At 37.4% G+C, this 20,807-nt stretch overlaps 1 protein-coding gene and 1 long non-coding RNA gene across 3 annotated transcripts in view; both read left to right on the top strand.

Annotated features, from left to right (window-relative positions):
* LOC147843513 (uncharacterized) overlaps positions 1 to 20,807 on the top strand; it is a 721,012-nt gene that overhangs the window by 656,958 nt on the left and 43,247 nt on the right. The window lies entirely within an intron of this gene.
* usp43a (ubiquitin specific peptidase 43a) overlaps positions 1 to 20,807 on the top strand; it is a 177,747-nt gene that overhangs the window by 149,115 nt on the left and 7,825 nt on the right. For both annotated transcript variants that reach the window (NM_001442042.1, NM_001089402.2), the window contains 2 exon segments: positions 4,434 to 4,761; positions 7,007 to 7,165. In NM_001442042.1, coding sequence (NP_001428971.1) covers positions 4,434 to 4,761; positions 7,007 to 7,165 — 487 coding nt within the window.

Genomic DNA, 20,807 nt, shown 5'->3' with positions numbered 1-20,807 from the left:
TTTTTATAAAGTACCCACATATACACATAGGCTGAACAAATGATTTGAAACATATACACATTACATGTTCTCACAAATTAACATTTTTGTAATTTACACAGATACAATAAGTGAAAAAAAAACTTTTAAAAGACCTTATGAAGCTGTTGTTGTCTTAATGCACCACTAAAAGGTTTTCAGATTTTATTTTAAAATACCATTAAAATACCATTAGTATGACTTATTAGTGAAACTCTTTTCAACCAGAGCTAAAAAATGTCAGACAACATTATTATTATTGTTTTTTTATTACAGAAGATGTGATGTTTCGTGTTCTATTCTAGACTTATGAATTTAGTGCCACTGCAAACACAGACATCGCCTGTTGCCCACATCATCTGTTTACTGTCTCAGAGGAAAATGTTTAAGTATGAAATGAGTTTTGATGAAAAGAAAGAACTTAAATCAGCTCCTAATAATGTGGACTAAAAAATACTTGAAAACAGTGATTACTTTGAAATCTCCTGTGATGTAGAGAGCTCTACAATCAAACACAAGAGCCAACCAATTATAGAAATCCATATTCTAACAGACCATTTATGCATTTAGGATCTTCAGAATTTGAATCAATTATGTTGTTAGGATAATAGGAGCTTTTGAGTTAATTTTCTGCAACATGTACTGTATGTAATTGAGATTAATTATTTGACATAAAGGTGAGCATGCTGTGCTTCATATATCGTTTCATAAGCAAAGAAAAAGATGCACAATATAATATGCACTATTGCCCAATCCAAATAATCCAAACAGAATTATTTGTGGAGGGCAAATGTTGAAAAGAAAATGTTAGCGTTCGTTCAGTAAATTCAGGAGAAAATGTTCTCTGCGGGATCTGTACTTGCACGTCATGGCGGTAGACATTTTGATTAGCAGGACTGGTCGCTATTGAATATTCAAGATTATTCAGGCTGATTTAAAACCCACTCGAGGAGCAAATGTCTCCCTCCTACCGTCTTTGTCTCTCACGTCCAACATCTTCTGAATCTCTTTGAAAAGACACTCTGAATTCATTCTTGTCTATACACACTCTGCCTATTCTTGACAAGCACCACTTGATAAATCATACCCCGTGAAGCAGTGAGTTCCCTTATTATGACTGGCTTCACAAATGATCATCGATCCTAAAAAAAAAAAACCTTTAGTCATTACTGAAGCAAAACAAGGACTTCAGTTCTGGTGCCAAAGGGGCTTTTAAGATGATGTGCATTGAATGGCAACTTTCCTGCTGGAATTAAATTGTTGCTTTTTTCCTGTAATAAAATTCTTGATGGTACAAAATATCTGTAAATATTTAAATGTTGTGATGTTGTTGTTGTTGTTGTTGTTGTTGTTGTTGTTGTTATTTTCCTCTCTGCATGTGCACTTAAATCCAGTCTGCCACAGCAGTGTATTTCTGGCCTGGGCGTAAATGTTCTACTGCACCACACTGAGACAAAGCAGGTTCAGATAATGACACCAATTTGTTAACCGTGAAGAATCAAAACATTCTTTCTGCAATTTAACCAATCCCCAGAAAAAAAAAGAAAAAAAGAAGCTTATTTGATGTTATACAGATGCTATTTTTTTTTTTTATTTGTTATTTTAATGAGAGTATCTGAGTAATTAAGGAAACTAACTGATTTTTCTATGACATACATTAGTAATGCATAAGGGTGTGTTCACATTTGGCAGGTTCCATTCAATTAAAGCAGATGTTGCCATGTTTGTTAAAGGGATTAATTTGAGAAAGTCAGAACACTGCCATCTGTACCCTGGTAAAGCCTGACTGAATAATGTATGCATCATTAACCAGACATCTAAACAGACCAAATCAGATGTGCTGTCACTAAGAACATGCTCATGTCAGACATTCCACCTCTCCCGGAAGCTACGGGAGTCTCTTGTATGTTCACAGCGGCTCCCTTGATGCCTGCAAATGACATAAAATACCCTGGAAATCATTGAGGCAAAAAAAAAAAAAAATGAGCAAGAGGAAAGAGCACTGTTAGTGCAAGAGAGAGTATATCACATGCAGTGATACAGTAATCCTTAAACTACATGCCTGTTGCACTAAAGATACCTAAAGTGCAAATCACAGCATGTATCCATCCCTCTCTCCCTCATAGACTTGCATAACTTTTGCTTTTTCACGAATATGCACTCAAGCTATTTAATACCACCACGCTTTCTATTAGACAAAGATATGCTGGTATCACTATCAATAGATCAATATTCATTCATTTTCTTTTCGGCTAGTCCCTTTATTAATCAAGGGTCGCCATAGTGGAACGAACCACCATCTTAATCAGCATATGTTTTACACAGCGAATAACACACTATATGAAAAATTCAGCTCATTTACCTGTACCACATCCTTGGACTGTGGGGGAAACCGGAGCACCCGGAGGAAACCCACGTGAACACAGAGAGAACATGCAATCTCCACACAGAAATGTCAACTGACCCAGCTGGGGCTCGAACCAGCGATCTATTTGCTGTGAGGCGATTGTGCTACCCACTGCACCACCGTGACGCCCATAGATCAATATAATTTCTAATTATCAATATCAATAGAGCCTTGCATTTATTTAGCAATTACTTGTAAGACCTTGGAAAATTTTGCTCAGCCAGATGGTAACTAAATTCATTTTAATTTAAAAACACTTGACTTGAAGGGGTGTTCGTAAGACTGTCATGACACGTTTCAGGCCTGCTTTGTTTGTGGAAATAAATCTGATGGAAATTGGATATGTGACAATGCGACTATCATGTAAACAGGCAGATTTGATTTATTAAGGCATTCCAATGTGTACGTCATTAAACTTTTAACCATGTGGTAGTTCTCCACCAAAAATATATACACTAAATATCGCATACAGACCTTGAACATGCGTCAATAGCACCGCCACATTTATACAGTGCTCCCAGGACAAATGTCATTCAGCCCCACTAAAGCTAGTATAAAGATGCCGGACTTTAGCGCTGTGTACAGGTGTAGTAACAAGCAAACAAGGAAAACAAAGCATTAAGGTACAACATTTCATATGTAAGATTTCATTTGTTATGTTTTAGTTTGTTACGAACTTTTGTGCTCAACAAGTATTGATGATAATAGTCACTTACTGCACTGACCATACGTCAAAGTAACACCAACTCACACTAAATACCAGGCTTATGCTTATGTTTTGTTTTGTAAAATCAGCAAACAATGTAAAAAAATATGACTACAAGATGCTGCGAAGCTAGAAACTTGTATTATTGTCGGCTAAGTGAACGAATCATTCATAACGGAGATTCATTCACAAATTACATTCACATTTTCCCTCCTTCAGAACAAGTGAAAGTGGGAGAGTGGTGTGTTTCAAGACACGGATTAGATCAAATTTAACAGGGAGGGAGGTTAATACATCTGTATGAACACAAACACACACTCTTTGTCAAGAATGCCCGTGCGGTCACTTATCCATCGATGTATAAAAGTGATGTAAAATTATATTTTAGTCATTTAAAAAATATATGTGTATACTGACCAGCGAGAAAACTCTCGATCATAGATATATGTATATGTGTGTATATATATCTCTGGCTCTGAATGGCCAGACCTCCACTGCACCTTGGTCCCGCATTCATTCAAGAAGCACTACCCTGTACCAAAATGGTGGCTCTATTGACGCATTTCATTCCAATAGACAACAATAGCGTAGGCGATACCTATGTGAACATCTACAGTTCTCCACGGTTTTATAACAAGAAGGCAGAGCGTGTGTGGAGACGCCTCATCCTAAAACTTCTGACCCACTGCTCCTCATTAAAGCAGGCCACAATTTGCTCCCACCAGACCCGAAATCTCTCACTCTCTCACTCATTATTTCTCCTTATAGCAGATCTTCATTGAGTGCATGAATATGAACTCATGTGAAATGATGCAACAACATTATAAGAAGTTTAGCTACCAGTATTCACATGCTTTGGACAGGTAAACGCAGCACATTTTATATAAGCTGTGTTTCAGGAGAAATAGTATAAATAGCTGTGGAAAGTGCATCAGTATATTCCTACAGTACCTGTTAAATTTGAAAAGCAGATCCAGGAAAAGAAAAAGAAATAGGTAAAAAATAAATAAATAAACTAATATCAGTTGGCATATTATGAATATGTGCAACACTAGAGTCATATGTAAACAGGCTGTAAAATGCTTACATCTAATCAAATATGCAAATAAGGACATTAATCCAGAGATTGGGAATGCACAGGATGAAATGTCAGCATATAAATAACCAGATTAGTTATTAACTTCACGAAGCAAGAAGAGCTATAACATTGTTCATCTGTATAATAACCCTGGGTAAACTATTCCAAGTGTGAAAAGTCCATCAAAATAATGTGTATTAATGTTGTTATTATTCCCCTTGCAGCTGGCACCAGACGATGCATGGAAGTGCCCCCACTGTAAGCAAATGCAGCAGGGAATGGTGAAGATGAGTTTATGGACACTGCCCGACATCCTCATTCTGCACCTGAAGCGTTTTCGACAGGTGGGCAAACGGCGAAACAAGCTCTCCACCCTCATTCGCTTTCCTGTAAGTGCTCTGGATATGACCCCCCATGTGGTGAAACGCAGTCAAAGCATGAAGAATCTGGCCCCGTTGCCTTCAACTTGGAAGCATGGAGAAACTGACTTTCTTTATGACTTGTATGCAGTTTGCAACCACCATGGAGGCATGCATGGAGGCCATTACACAGGTCAGTATGATGTAGGGGCTGTTTCATTTAAAAGCTTTTTTTCTATTATCGTTGCTTTAGGTTTTATGTTTTTGGGGACTATGAGCAATGTTTGGCCTTGACCTATATACAACTTTAAAACCCTCTTGCTAATTTTGTCCCAGAAATGTTTACACATGCATTTTAGATTCATTTTTGAGCTTTTTTTAAAGTCTTAGCTTTGTTGAATAAGGCATTTTACCCCTCAAAATGGAAATAGTGCCACTTTATTTTGATAGTCCACTGTACACATTCTGTCTGTAGTGGAACATGTTACCTGCCAACTTTTAATTGTTGAGCTTTGGTTTTTTGGGAAGTACATGATTTACCATTAAAGTTCATACAAAGGAATTAAGGTATGAATGAGAGGCTCACAATATGTCCAGCACAGATATTTTTTTTTACTATTTCTCTAATTTATAGCCTAATCTAAGGAAACATAACTAATTTACAATTTATAAGAAAATGTCTGATTTTTTAAATGTGTGCATCATATCCCACCCCTAAATCCAACCATTAACATATTAAATTAACATATCATTTGATAATCAGACGAATTAAACTCACATACAGTAAATATCCAGATTTCCTTACCTTTGTCATCTTCACCTTAAAGACTCCTCCAATTCACCCCTACTCCTCCCCCTCCTTCCTAGACTAAAGCTGCAGTCACACAGGACTTTTCTCCTCATAGACTTCCATTCATACTTACATGAATGCGTATAACCGGAAATGCAAGCTTGTGCGACAAGTTTCGCACTTCTCTGCATTGCAAAGTTCAAGCTCGGTGAACTTTGACCTGTGAAATTGCAACACTTGACTTTGTGATACCAATCGAGGATCAAAACATGACCTCTCTGGAAAGAAATTTAAAATATAGACCAATCGCTTGCTTTTTTTAAATGTCTAATCATCTTGTTAAATCCCAACACTTTTCGCAGCGCCGTACGACAAAATTTTGCATGATCAACCTCTAGTGTGACTGCAGTTTAATCCAGGATAAGGCGGAACGGTGGCTTAGTGGCTTGCACTGTTGCCTCATATAAAGAACATCGCTCGTTCAAGTTCCCTCCCCATGTTTGCGTGGGTTTCCTCCGGTTTCTTCACTTTCCCCCACAGTCCAAAGACGTGGTATCATGAATTGGGTAGGCTAAATTGTCTGTAGTGTATGTGTGTAAATGAGTGTGTACGGATGTTTCCCTGTGATGGGTTGCAGCTAGAAGGGCATCCGCTGCATAAAATATGTGTTAGTTGGCAGTTCATTCCACTGTTCGACCCCAGATTATTAAAGTAACAAAGCCAAAAAGAAAATGAATGAATGAATGAATGGTTCGAGTCCTGGCTTGGCCAATTGGTGTTTATGTGTGGAGTTTACATGTTCTCCCCGTGTTTGCGTGGGTTTACCCTGGGTACTCCTGTTTCCTCCCAGTCCAAAGACATGCGGTATAACTAAGTTAAATAAACCAAACTGTTCCATATGCTGTTATAGTTCATGGTTCTTTCCACCATGGCAACCTCTAATAATCAGGGAATAGGCTGAGCAAACAAATTTGGGGGAGCTCTCATAACCTACCTGAGCTTAGACCACCTGATGAAACAGGAGAAGTGAATGCAGTATTGCTATTCATATCATTGGATGTGTAGGAAAATTATAATTAGATGTGATTTAAGGGATTTTTTCTGAAAATAAGTCATTTCAGTCAAATTTCTGTTGTCACTGATCATAGTGAAATCACTGAACATAAACGAACCTGGTTAAAATGCTAATTAAAAAAAAAAAAAGCCTGATGAGCTTACACATTTTTTGTTTCTTAAGTCTTTAGACTTAAGTCTAAAATTTTGAGAGTGGTCTGGATGCAGACCTGGTGCAGTGCGATCTGAGCTGCATCCAATGCTTTTTATGTGCTTACCTAACATCACCCCTAACCTTACCCCACACTAGCTTCATTGAGTGCATTGTGTCTGACATTGCATCATTGACATATGCAGTCTCAGCTTACATTATCAAGGCTGCGTCCAAATACTATTGAAAATATTAGATATAAGGAGACAGAGATGTCTAGTTTAAGGTTTCTTGTCCATGCTTTAAAAACTCTTGGTTTATGATAATTTTCATGATTGTTACCTAGAAACTAAAAGAAACTGTCAGCTCCAAATAAGTAAAAAATGAACAAAGTTTAAATCAATAGCAAGTCAACAGACCACTCAGTTGATCTGTGCAAAACAGCCTATTGCAGGAACTCCGTGGACGGCCACTGGTACAGTTATGATGACAGCAGTGTGGAGATTGTGCCAGAGGAGGAACTGTGCACACGAGGGGCTTATATCCTGTTCTACCAGAGGAGAAATGTCATCCCACCCTGGTCTGCCAACAGCTCGGTCAGAGGTGAGTGAATGAGCTTTTGTGGCCACATTTTAAATGGCGGCAGGATGACCTTTTGTTTATTTGAATGGATCAATGTTAGGTAGAAAGCACATACGAAGATTTTGTTTTTTCATCATTGCAAGATGAATGTGCTTTACAGGCCAGTCACAAGAGAGCTCTGAGGCTTGTGCAAACTTAATGTGCTGGGGAGGTTGCTATAGTAACAGACACATCTGACCTACTGATAAACCACTTTTTGGTATTGATGCTGTGGATATTTAAGCAAAAATATTATTGGCTTCATGTATTCAGTTTAACAATATTTAAGTAAAGAGGCTTATCAGTATACTGATATGTGCCCTACATATATATTGTATATCTAGAATTTATGGCATATTTACTTCAACAATCATTGGCTTAAAATTGTATTTAAATTTAATTTGAGAAATGTACCCATTGTTTGGTTTGTTCAATGTTGACTCAGTGTTGGTTTACAAGAACCCAGCATTTTTTAGTGTGCACAGACAGACAGACAGACAGACACACACACACACACACACACACACACACACACACACACACACACACACTCAAAAATGATTAGAATCTCCTTAAATTTAGTCTTTTTTTTTTTTTTCTATTCACAGTAATACTCAAAAAAAAAGTCTATAGAAATAAAGGTTAATGTGGGTGACACAGTGGCTCATTGGGTAGCACCGTTACCTCACACCAAGAAAGATATATATATATATATATATATATATATATATATATATATATATATATATATATATATATATATATATATATATATATATATATATATATTAGGGGTGTCAAAATTAATTTTTACTTTGGTGCACCAAAGGTGCAGACGCGGACAATTCGGTATCGGTTCAGTAATAATCATAACCAGTTATTATGTACTGACGTCATTTATCTCCTATGCGCTCTGTCGCGAGGGAGGTGAGCGCGAGTATTTACAACACTCAGCCAACTCAGGGCCGGTCCGTGGCATAGGCACCATAGGCAAATTCTAAGGGCACTGTATATCCAGGAGGGCGCCAGAAATGAGCGCGATTCAGTTGGTTCTATTTTCGATATTCTTGACACACATTCAGTTACAGACGACAATAACTCAAAAACCTCTTACCCTAAAAAGATCTAAAGTGTGTTTCCTACAAAAAGACAAAGCTGGTTATGTTTCACAACTGTCTTTCTTCTTTTTCGCTTCACACTACGAGCACTGCTCCATTTAAGCCCTCGCAATATGTGTTTAGCTGGGATAGCTCGCGCTGAGAGAAACTCTCAGCAAGGGACCGTCGGAAAAGTGCTTATTTTTTCCGTTTTTTTTTTTTTTTTTTTCTGCTCCGCTCTTCGCGAGCTCTCCCTGTTGCGAGGGCTTAAGTGTGTGTGTGTTTGTGCGCGTGTGTTTGTTTCTTTGGTGCTTTCTATATTTGTGTTTGAATGAGAGACAGTGTGGTGCTGTGTCTCTGTGTGTTTATACAGACAGCTTGTTATAGCCTCTCCTCTAAAATATAACACTGTATATGGAAAGCATCGTCAATGCACCGTGATGCACCAAAATATCGAATTGAACCGAATCGAAGGCATGATAATCGTAACCGAACCGAACCGTGAGACCAGTATAGGTTTACACCTCTAATATATATATTATTTATATATTAATATTTATATATAATTTATATATTAATATTTATATATTATTTGTAATACAATTTTGTTCGTTAATACAAGCAGTCAGATATATGAACTGTACCTATATAATTTTACCTGCTCAAAGAAAACACTCTTTGTGAATGTTTAAGGGTGCTTTCACACCTACACTTTTGTTTCGGAACGTATCTCATTTGCCCAGTTAGCGCGGTTCGATTGGCATATGTGAACAGGGCAATCGCGCTCTGTTCCGCGCCAAAGTAATCGCTCCGAGATCGCTTGAATGAGGTGGTCTCGGCTCGATTGAAACGAACCCTGGAGCGGATCGATTGCAGTGAGAAAGCGATCCGATCCGAGCGCGGTTATATCACAGTGTTTTATGGATATGTAATAGGCTTACGGCTATATGAAGAGAGAATTATGAGTAGGGCGGGAGGTTTCGCGAGTCTCCGGATGCCCGCAAACGAGTGATGATCTCCCGGTAATCTCGCGTCTCTCTCCCAGTCCTCAAATAGGCATCGTTGCGCACCCTTCTCACCCCTCCCCACCGCGTCTCTCCTCAGACACGTCACGCGCGCGCACCCTGTCAATCACCACCAAACCAACACCTCTCCTGACAGCTGAGCGGGACGCTGCAAAATAAACCCTGACACTCTGACCAATGTAAGGAGTGTTTACTCGCACGTGACCTGTTTTAGCTCTTTTGGTCCGATTAGAAACTTTGCAGTGTGAAAGCGAACCGCTCCAAGAGCAAAGAGCAACAATGTAACAATTTTAATCTCTGTTTCGGAACAACTGAATCGATTCACAGGTGTGAAAGCACCCTAAGACAAAACTCATACACAGAACAACATGAGCATTTGTATCAATTAAAATAATGTAAATATTATCCCGCTTGCTTTTTTTTGAGCTGTCAGGCGAGTTCTTACACTCCTATGATTGGTCATCGTTTTCACCCACTCAATAGAAAGGGCTGTGCTTGAATTTAAAAATGAAAGCGCTGTGACACGGAAAGAACAGCCGCGGTTACAGTCTCTATGCGCATAATCACGGTTATCACGGGTAATCTGTGGTGAAGAAAACTCACACCACAGGGACACAAGTATCGCCGAGAGCAGAGGAAAAGTTACCCTACGAACACCCCAGCGGGTCAAATGTCCAAAATGTGTGAGAGAGAGAGAGAGACTTTTGACTTTAACAATCTCTTTATTTACAACCACTTTTTTTAACCCATTAATGAAAAATATCAAAAAGGAAAAAAAAAAAAGGAAAATAAATATATATAAGAGCTGGTTAACTCACAATCATTCAACAATCAAACAAGTATTTCCAAACAACCATTTTGAACAACTTCACAAAGGCATTGATTAATTCACCATTTAAAAGTGTCCAAATCATCAATCAACTTATAATACACATATTCTATTTTAATATGGAATTTAATAAGTTCTGTAAAAACCAAAAAAAAAACCTGTCAGTTTACTTTTCCGTGACAACCAAATAGCCAATTTTGCTTTTTCAAAAATAAAATTTAATAAAACATGGACTTGCATCTTGTTGCTGTTGTATTTAGGCCCATAAATAAAAAGACTGTGCATAATAACCTCTCCCAACATTTGACAGTATCCATTCAGTTGATAAAAGAACATTTGTAATCTAGATTAATTTAAAAATAAGTGAAACACTGTTTCTTCCACATTGCAAAAAGGACACCCCTCCCTCACCTGTGGATCAATGTGTGCTCTGTGTCTGTTTGTGGCTGTTATACCATGCACTATCCTCCACTGAAGGTCTCCAGACCTTGTTTCTATGAAAGGTTTGTGCAGGGTCCTCCAGCAATCTTTGGGGGAAGAATCTGGTCCAAAAAGAGTCTGCCACTTTGATTCCTTCAGGCTTTCAAGCATGTGGAAATGCACTACTTTTACACAAAGAGTATACAGTTTTTTCCCCTGCATCTTCAAAAAGACTTGGCTGAGGTCTTCTAAACGAGAGAAGTCCTCCTTCTGTCTCCTGTCATTCTCTTGTATCCGCTGAAAGAATCAACTCTGGAAATACAGAAGCGTCCTCCTCTGAAGTCAATCTAATGTCCACTGGTAAATTCTCCCGTATTTCAATCAACAATCTCTCAGCCACCCATACTGATCTCATGCCCAATCTTAAGGCTGAGGCCTCAGCATTTATCCAATGTCCTTCAGAAACCAAATGTCTAATTTTAGTGATCTTTGCAGACCACAAAGCTTTTCTGAAAGAATCAGATTTAAAAATGTCCAGATCTATAGCAGAATTAAAAAGGAGTGGTTCTTCTCTCGACCAGAGGCCCCGTATACTTCTGAGTTTTCTTGAAACCTTAAATCTTGACCATGTTCTCAGCAGTGATCTGTAAAATGCTGTTAGACCAGTTAAATTCAGCTTGTTAGTGTCCATTAAAAATAAGTGACGATCCAGACCCATGTTACCAGCTTTCTTTAAGAGTGCACAGGCAACTCCTGCCCAACACACGTCCTTCCCATAAAGCAACCTCTGAGCTGTCTGAAGTCTAAGCTTCAACTCTGGATCCAATATCCAGAAGTCCTTGTCCGCCTTTCTGGATAGGCAAGTTTAAAACTGATGCCCTCAGCCAGTGTTGTCCTGACCAGAAAAAGTCTATGAGTTGCTTTTGGATCCTTGCCACCAAGTCCTTAGGGGGCTCTAAAATCATCATTTTATGCCAAAGAGATGAGGCCACCAAGTTGTTGCATATCAATACTCTCCCCCTATAGGAAAGCTGGAATAGCAACCATCTCCAGCGAGACTACCTCGCACACACTTTCTCCACAAACCCCTCCCAATTTTGTTTTATAAAATCATCGGTGCCTAAAAAAAACCCTAAATATTTAAAACCCATTCTGCCCCACGACAAATTACCCGGAAGTATAGGACCATTAGTAGCTTGACCACACCATAGAGCATTACTTTTACTCCAGTTATTTCTTGCAGATAATGCTTTGCCATATTGTTCAATTATATCTTTTAAAGATTTAGCATCACTATGGTCTTTAACTATAACTGTTTCATCATCAGCATGTGCAGAAATCTTTACAGGCACTTGGAGGTCTAGTTCAGGAACACTTAACCCAGTTAAGTTAAGAACCATCTTCTTAATTTACACAACAGTGGCTCAATAACCATACTATGGAGTTGTCCTGAAAGAGGACCCCTGTGATACCCCTGTGAATTTCAATAGGAACACTAAGACCACCAGCAATTTTTACCATACATGTAGCCTTATTATAAAGAACTTTAATCATGGAAATAAAACTGTCACCAAAACCAAAAGCTGTTAGATTTTTAAAAAGATAGTTTTGATCAACTCTGTCAAAAGCCTTTTCCTGGTCTAGTGACCAAAATCCAAGATTAATTTTATTTTTAAATGCAAAATCATAAACATCCCTTAATAAGTGTAAATTATCTAAAATCAATCTTCCTTTTACACAGTATGATTGATCTTTGTGAATGATTTCATGCAATACATTATTCAGCCTGTTTGATAAACATTTTGATATGATTTTGTATTCAGAACACAAAACTGCTACTGGCCTCCAATTTTTTAAAAGAGTTAAATCCCCTTTTTTCAGTAGCAAAGTTAAAACAGCTCGTTGTGAACTGACAGGAAGAATCCTCTTTTTTATACATTCTTTAGGACTTCATAATAATCAGCTCCTAATAAAGTTCAAAATGTTTTTAAAATTTCACAAGATAACCCATCTATCCCAGGTGCTGTTCCTGAAGAAAGGTCCATAACAGCAGCAGTAACTTCTTCAAACTTAAAATCAACCTCCAAGAGTTCTTTTTGCGTTGAAGTTAAAGAAGGAATGTCCTGTAGCAATTCATTTCAGTGGTTTCAGCAGCAAATAAATTAAAATTATAACGCACAGCAAGTCTTCGCATCAAAACTGAATATGAAGTGTCCTGACCATCATCATTTTTTAAAACAAACATCAATTTTTCATGTCCTTTTTTTTCTTCTCCAAGTTAAAAAGTAAGATGTTGGGCCATCCATGTCTTTTATGGTTGAGAAACGACTTCTTACAAGTGCCCCTTCAACTTTTTCAGTTAAAATAGAACCCAACTGGTTCTTTTTTTCAATCCACAATTCTTGTACGTTACCAGCATCCTTAACAGTCATACTCTTTTCAGTTTCCTCTATTTTCTTTTCCTATAACTCTATTGTTTTTTTTTAAAAACCAAAGAGGAGTGGGCAGCATATTACTGACATAAAACCCTTATTTGCACTTTACCAATTTACCACCATTGAATAATATTATCATACAACTCATACAACCCCTTCTTATTACTCTAAGCCTCCCAAAAAGAATAAAATGTTTCACAGAAATATTTATCTTGCAATAATTTGTTGTTAAAGTGCCAATAGTAGCTCTTGTGAGTCCTTGTGAGTCCATTTTTTACATTTTTGATACATAAAACCGATCTAAACGTGTACCAGAAAACCTACCATCATTTATTCTTACCCAAGTTTACTGTGTTATTGAAGCATTTTGTTCCCTCCACACATCTGAAAAAATTTGATTCTTAAAAACTCCAGCCAGACGTGAAGCTGATTGCATTCACCATTCCTATCATATTTAAAATCTAAAGTGCAATTCCAATCACCTCCTATTATAATAAAGTCCCCATCTTGCTGAAAAAAAAGCTTCAATCTATCTGCTCCATTATTTTGAGCATAGACATTGATAAACAGGAATGAAAGATCATTAATTTTGGCTCTTACAGCTACCAATCTACCTAGCTCTATCTCAGTTATCATTAGAATTTGAACTTTTAGAGCAGAGGAGAATAATATAGCCACACCAGCGCTAAGGTTCGTCCCATGACTAAGCACTTTCTCCCCTTTCCAACACAAACCCCATAAAGCTTCATTATTAGAATTGCTATGGGTCTCTTGCAAAAAAAAACATTTAGTTGCTTTATCCTTATGGATTCTAACAATAGGTTCCTCTTCTTTTCATCCCTTAAACCATTTGTGTTTAAAGAACCCACCCTCAAGATTTCCATATAGAAAAGAGAGAGAGGGAAATGAAGAGGAAAAAAAGTAGTTTAAACATCATAATTATTTAGATTTTTTTCCTATCTTTCCAGTTGACCGTATATTAGTTAAGTGTTTCCTCAGACGAAATCGCTTCTGTTGAGACAACTCGTCATAATTATGTTTCTTCCTGACAGACATAACTGAAGAGACAAGTTTGTCTAAATCAGGAAAATAATCACAAAAATCTCAAAACCGATTTTTCCTTTTGTTTTATCCAGAAAGGAATTAATTTGATCTAGAGTTTATAGATCCCCATCAGCCTTCTTCACAACCTCAGACCATTGATCATCATCTTCTCTCAGTCTATCATCAGTGCATTGTGACAACCCCTCCATTTCATCATCAAAACTTTCCTTTGAACCACCTTCCTGTCCTGTGGCACCCTCACACACAACTTCAATATCACTCTGAGCTTTAAATTCATCACATTTAGCGTTACTCACATCTGCATCACTACTACATCAGTACTACAGCCATGTTTCTCCACATTGCCAGTAATATTAACATCCAGCTCACTCACCTCTTGCTGTCCTGTCATTTCGTCTGTCCCTTGAACTCTCAATGTGTCCGCGTTACTCTTCTCAGCTTGGGAAAAGAGATTTTTATGAGGGCAAAGAAAACATTTGTACCCCAAATCTTCGCATTCAAAGCACCTCATACTTTCTCTGCTGGCATATATCATGAAGGAGCTCTCTTCATGAATGATGCGAAAGGATGCTTCCAATGTGCGCTCTGGGGAGATTAAAAACATGTAAACCTGCAGCCTAAAAGACAGAACATGTTTCAGTGCGGCATTTTTGTATACGAGCGGAATCGCTTTAACAGGGCTAGCAATCTTACCAAAAGGTTGTATTTCTTTTAGGATGGCCTTCTTACTTAAAAAAGGTGGAACATTTGAGATGGTAACTTTTGTCGCTAGAGCAGATAGAGGGGTTATCGGAACAAACGCCTCTTTTACCCATATTCCGCTCATAGTTAACTTGTTTATTAGTGATTCAGATTTTAAAAACACAACCACGGCCTTGTTCATCCGCGAAGCCGAGACGATGTTTTTAAAACCGACTTTTTCTCCTTTTATCTGGAGGATATCCTCCACTGTCACTCCAGGGTCTGCCACACACCTGCACGCTCCTTGAACTTGAACATATGCCATACCGGCGTCTGTTAAGTTATCCGTACGGGAAAAACTTTCTCTACACCGTATATACTACAAAAGAAAAAAAGCAAAAGAAAATAAAAGAATAATCAGAAAAGAGAAAAAAAAAGCAATCACTCAACGCTCTCAAACACGCACTCAGCTACACATCACACTCCCAGCATGCACCAGAGAGAGAGAGAGAGAGAGAGAGAGAGGGGAAGGCAGAGATGGAGTTTTACAGCATTTCTCCCTAGTATTGAAATAGCAGCTCGTGCTGTATTCCCTGTCCAGCACACTCACAAGCAGTGAACTGTGCACAATTATCTGCTTTTTAAGTAGTAAGAGCGGTTTATTTACTCACCCTTGCCTCCTTCGCCATAGTATTCTACCACAACATGGGAGATAAATGACATCAGTAGAACGTAATAACTGGTTATGATCTACTACTGAACCGATGTCAAATTGTTCCCATCTTCATCGCGGTGCACCGAAGAAACAATTAATTTTGACAGCCCTAGTTTTCTACGGGTGCTCCAGATTCCCCGACTGTCCAAAGACATGGGGTATAGTTGAATTGAATAAAATAAATTGGCTATAGTGTATGGATGTTTTCCAGTTCTGGGTGGCGGGTTGGTGGGGCACATTCTGATGTGGCAACCCCTGATGAATACAGGGACTAAGCCAAAGGAAAATGAATAAATTAAGGTTAATATCTTATTTACTGTATTTAAGCATTAGGAAAATAATAAACAGTGTAAGTTGATGGGAACTAAATGCTTTGCAAATACCACCTCAAATGAAGCTTTTTTGACAGATCTGCAATATTTACTATTGGAAAGCCTTGTAACTTCTATTTGAACTTGATTTGGGTAAAATAGAAGTATACTGACATCTTTCCATTGCCTGTAAACGGTAGTGGTTTTGGACAGAGATTTCCATTCAACTGTAACAAATTACTTTCTGCTTAATACTTTTATGTGCCTCACTGTAGGGCTAGGAAAATATACAACACAAGAACACAAAGGACAGAATAAAGAAATAGTAATTTAGCCCAAGAAAAAAAATAATAATTAGAGGCCAGGTTTGAGAAATTGATTGAACTAAATAATAAAAATACAAAAGGTAAGTGCAGCCAGCAATCACCACCTTTCTCCTGTTCCAGCACTCCAACAATTATTCACACCAAGTGCAAAGTCCAAAAAAGAACATTTATTTAAAGATTCATAAATAATAAATAACAAAACAACAAACAAAAGATCTAACAGATTACAGAAGCAACTTTTTAATCTCTCAAAAAAAAAAAAACAGATCATACCTTGCTCCCTCTGTAGCAGGAGAAAAAAATGTTGCAAACAAAAACTGGCTTCCGCCTCCCTATTGCTCTCATAAAGTTAAACCAAAATCAAAAATAGAAATGATAAATGGCACAATAGATTGTCTGGGGCAGGAGAATCAATTGCAAGCAGCCTCAGCCAGGTAGTGTCTGACACAGTCTCTCTTTGTCCTCCACTGCTGCATGCCCCAGCCATGTAATTACCAACATGTGTGTGACCTCATGATTGGGAAAGAGAGAGAAAACAAACCCCCCACAGGATGGCAGCATAACACATTGAGGCCACAAATGCACTGCATGCATTATGATACATTTATTAAAATATATATTTGATTGTTTTGCTTTTCTCAGAATGGCTTAACCTGAAGTGTTGTAAAAAAAAAAAATAGAAAATTTTTTAAGGTACTTTATGAAATGTTACCATGTGGCAACAATGTCCAATAGTGGATCTACAATAAAAAAAATCTTATTTAGTACTTTCCTTATAATTAATAATTTTGTTGTTTGTTTTGATTGAATTGGTGTTGCAGTATTATGAGCTTAAACACAGAACTTAATAATAAATGACACCTTATACATACTTTCCAACAACTGATATTCCAACAGCTTTCATTTATTCCATTCTTTTTGCTGAATTGAAAACAAACCTAAAATTTTATTATCATGTATGCAACATACAGAAAGTATACATATTTTCTCCAATAAATATTATAACAAATAAAACAATTCTAATTTATGTAGATGCACCCGAATAATGTAGCTACTAGCTAACAATGTTTTTACAGTATATATTATACTGTATACTATACTAGTTCTGTCTTATCTGCCTCCATCAGTGATGGAGATGGTACATTACTTAAACCATCTCCATCACTGCTTTCATCAAATATCCAATCTGCATCATTCTCATGGTTGCTAAAAGCCATCTTATCCTCACTTTCATCTGCAGGAAAAGCCTGTTCTTTCTTTGTCTTTTTTCACTCGCCATAAAACATGGCTTACCAATACACTGTTATCTGTATTCATATCTAATCAAAAGTAGTATTGCCAAAATGAGATTTTATCCACAATGCAAATTTCATTAACATATGACTAATCAACGGTGCGAAGCAGTGGCGCAGTAGGTAGTGCTGTCGCCTCACAGCAAGAAGGTTGCTGGATCGCTGGTTCGATCCTCGGCTCAGTTGGCATTTCTGTGTAGAGTTTGCATGTTCTCCCTGCGTTCGCATGGGTTTCCTCCGGTTGCTCTGGTTTCCGCCATAGTCCAAAGACATGCAGCACAGGTGAATTGGGTAGGCTAAATTGTCCATAGTGTATGAGTGTGTGTGTGAATGAGTGTTTGTGGATGTTTCCTAGAAATGGCTGGAAGGGCATACGCTGCGTAAAAAAAACGTGCTGGATAAGTTGGTGGTTCATTCTGCTGTGGCAACCCCAGATAAATAAAGGGACTAAGCTGACAAGAAAATGAATGAATGATGAATGACTAATTAACAATATATTACTAGAATTCATGTTGTTATTGTTACAACAAAAAGATCACAGCTGACCTTACTAGCTAGCTAACCTATTGCAATATTGCACATTCCACCATTGGACAGTGTTGCCATTTCGTCACCTTAGAATTATAAGTTCTATCTGACTTTTTGTCAAAATTGAGTTATTGACATATTCTTATTAAATGACAACTTATTTACATTATGGGAGTTTTTTTTTTTTTTTTTTTTATAAAGTTGTTTACATTTTAAGACTCTTTATTCAAAAAAACAAATGTTACACACATACTGTTTGCTATATGGATTGCAAAAACTTTAAAGCTCAATATCTCGAAATTATTTAGAACGCAGATAGAACCTTATAATTCCAAGGGGACGATTTGGCAACACATACATTTGATTGATTTACGAAAAACTAATTTGATAAAAACCTTTTTGGAGTTGTAAATATGCCATCATAACTTATTGAAGGTGATGTTTCAGATTTTTTTGTGTTTCTGACATGAGTTGAACCTTTGTTTTTATTGACGTTTTCATTTGCATTCAGCAACTACTCACAATGAACCCGAGTCTGTCAGAAATCGCGCCACAGAGAAACACTGCAGGTCATGTGACTTAACCAAAGCACATCATTGGCTACACTATCTTACACTATTGTCTTCTATTTCTAACAAAAAGAAATTGAACTGTGGTCTTAAAGAAACAGTGGTAGAGAAATTAACATAAATATCATGTTGTCACACGGCACCACTATGCGGTAGAGGGTAACAAGCAGAATAATAGGCTACAACATTGTGATACACATGGTCTAATCATGACATTATGACATTTAGTTATGACATTTAGCTAGTCATGAGAGGACAAAACTTGAACTTTAAAACTATTGGAATCTTTAACCCTCTGGCAACATGCTCTTTATGTTCACTTCTCTGCCGCTGTCTCTTTAAGACAAACAATCTAATTTTTTTTGTTGGAAAGAGAAGACTTTAGTTTAGCCAAGGATGTGCTGTGGTTAGGTCACATGTATTGCAGTTAGCTAATCTAATGTGAGTAGTTGCTGAATGCAAACAAAAGCATCAATAACAGCAAAGGATCAACTCATGTGACATCCACAAAGAAATCGGAGACATCATCTTTGTTATGTCATCATGACATATTTATCACTCAAAAATGTTTTTATGAAATAAAGTTTTTGTACATTTATAAAATGTATGTGTTGCCATGTGGAATAGGTTAGCAAGCTAGCACGATCAGCTGTAACCTTTTAAGTTGTAACAATAACAACATTGACACTAGTAATATAATGTTGATTAGTCATGTTAATTACATTTGCATTATAGATAAAATCACATTTTAATGGCAATGTTACTTGATTAGATATGAATACATGGAACAGTGAATCAGTGAACACCATGTTCCATGGCAAGGGAAAGAAGAAAAGGACAGAACTGGCTCTTCTTGCAGATGAAAGTGAGCATCAGATAGGATTAAGTGACCATGACAATGATGCAGATTGGACATTTGAAAAGAGCAGTTGGGAGACAGTGGAGACAGTTCAGGTATGATAGCTCAGAGGCAAGTGAGACAGGTCTAATATAACAAACAGTGTTACATTATTCTGATGCATCGTGATATGTTAGGTTTGTTAATACATGTTATAATATTTTTTTGGACCTACTGTATGTTGTATACATGATAATACAAAATGGTATTTGTTTTTAATAATATTCAGCTAAATAAGAATGGAAAATTAAAAGCTGTTGGAATAAAAGTTGTTGGAAAGTATGTATAAGTTGTCCTTTATAAGTTCTGTGTTAAAGCTTATAATACTGCAACACCAATGAAATTAACACAAGCAACATTTCAAACAACACAATTATTAATTTTAAGAGAATTAGAAGGAAATTAAAAATGTTAAATTTACATCTACTTTTGGATGTTGTTGCAACAAATAAAGTAGTTTAAAATATTAGATTTTTTCTTGTATTTTTACAGCTTAAGTTAAGCCATTCTAAGAAAAGATTACATTTATATGTTTATCATAGTGCGTGCAGTGGAGGGTGTAAGCAGCTATCAGTTTATTTTGTGTGAGATCCTGTGAGGGCACTTGGCAGAGCCCTTGCGACTGAATAACTGAATGGTTTGTGAATTCATAGGCCAGTTTTCTTTATCTCCTATTGTATTTAAAATGACGTTCAAAGCATGAGGCGTGTAGCTTCCTTTAATTTCATCGTGCTTCTGGGCTCATGCTCCAGTGAGAGTGTAAAACTGATTGGTTGTTTCTTGTCACATGACTTATAGTGAGTTTGCATAATTCTGAATCATTTAGATGTTTTCTCTAACTGGCTGTACTGTTGACATGCCTAGAAAAAAAGTGTGCATCATTCCATATTTGTGCGATATCTGAATGGCCCCTGGCGAGGCAGTGGCGCAGTAGGTAGTGCTGTCGCCTCACAGCAAGAAGGTCGCTGGTTCGAATCTTGGCTCAGTTGGCGTTTCTGTGTGGAGTTTGCATGTTCTCCCTCCCTTCGCGTGGGTTTCCTCCGGGTGCTCCAGTTTCCCCCACAGTCCAAAGACATGTGGTACAGGTGAATTGGGTAGGCTAAATTGTCCGTAGTGTGTGTGTGAATGTGTGTGGATGTTTCCCAGAGATGGGTTGCGGCTGGAAGGGCATCCACTGCGTAAAAACTTGCTGGATAAGTTGGAGGTTGATTCCGCGTGTGGCGACCCCGGATTAATAAAGGGAGTAAGCCGACAAGAAAATGAATGAATGAATGAATGAATGAATGAATGGCCCCTTATTCCTCTAATCAGGAGTATTTTGGGGTTCATACTTATTGACTCCATTTCATTTTTGAATTGATTTGATTTAAAAATATTGATGCAGTGTTTATACATGAACGATGAATGGAAGAATTGTGGTAATTCATCGTTGC

Source organism: Danio rerio, chromosome 6 (genome assembly GCF_052040795.2).
Source record: "Danio rerio strain M-AB ecotype USA chromosome 6, GRCz13ab, whole genome shotgun sequence".
NCBI lineage: Eukaryota > Metazoa > Chordata > Actinopteri > Cypriniformes > Danionidae > Danio > Danio rerio.
Note: the sequence above shows the minus strand (reverse complement) of the source record. Positions and strands in the feature narration are given on the sequence as shown.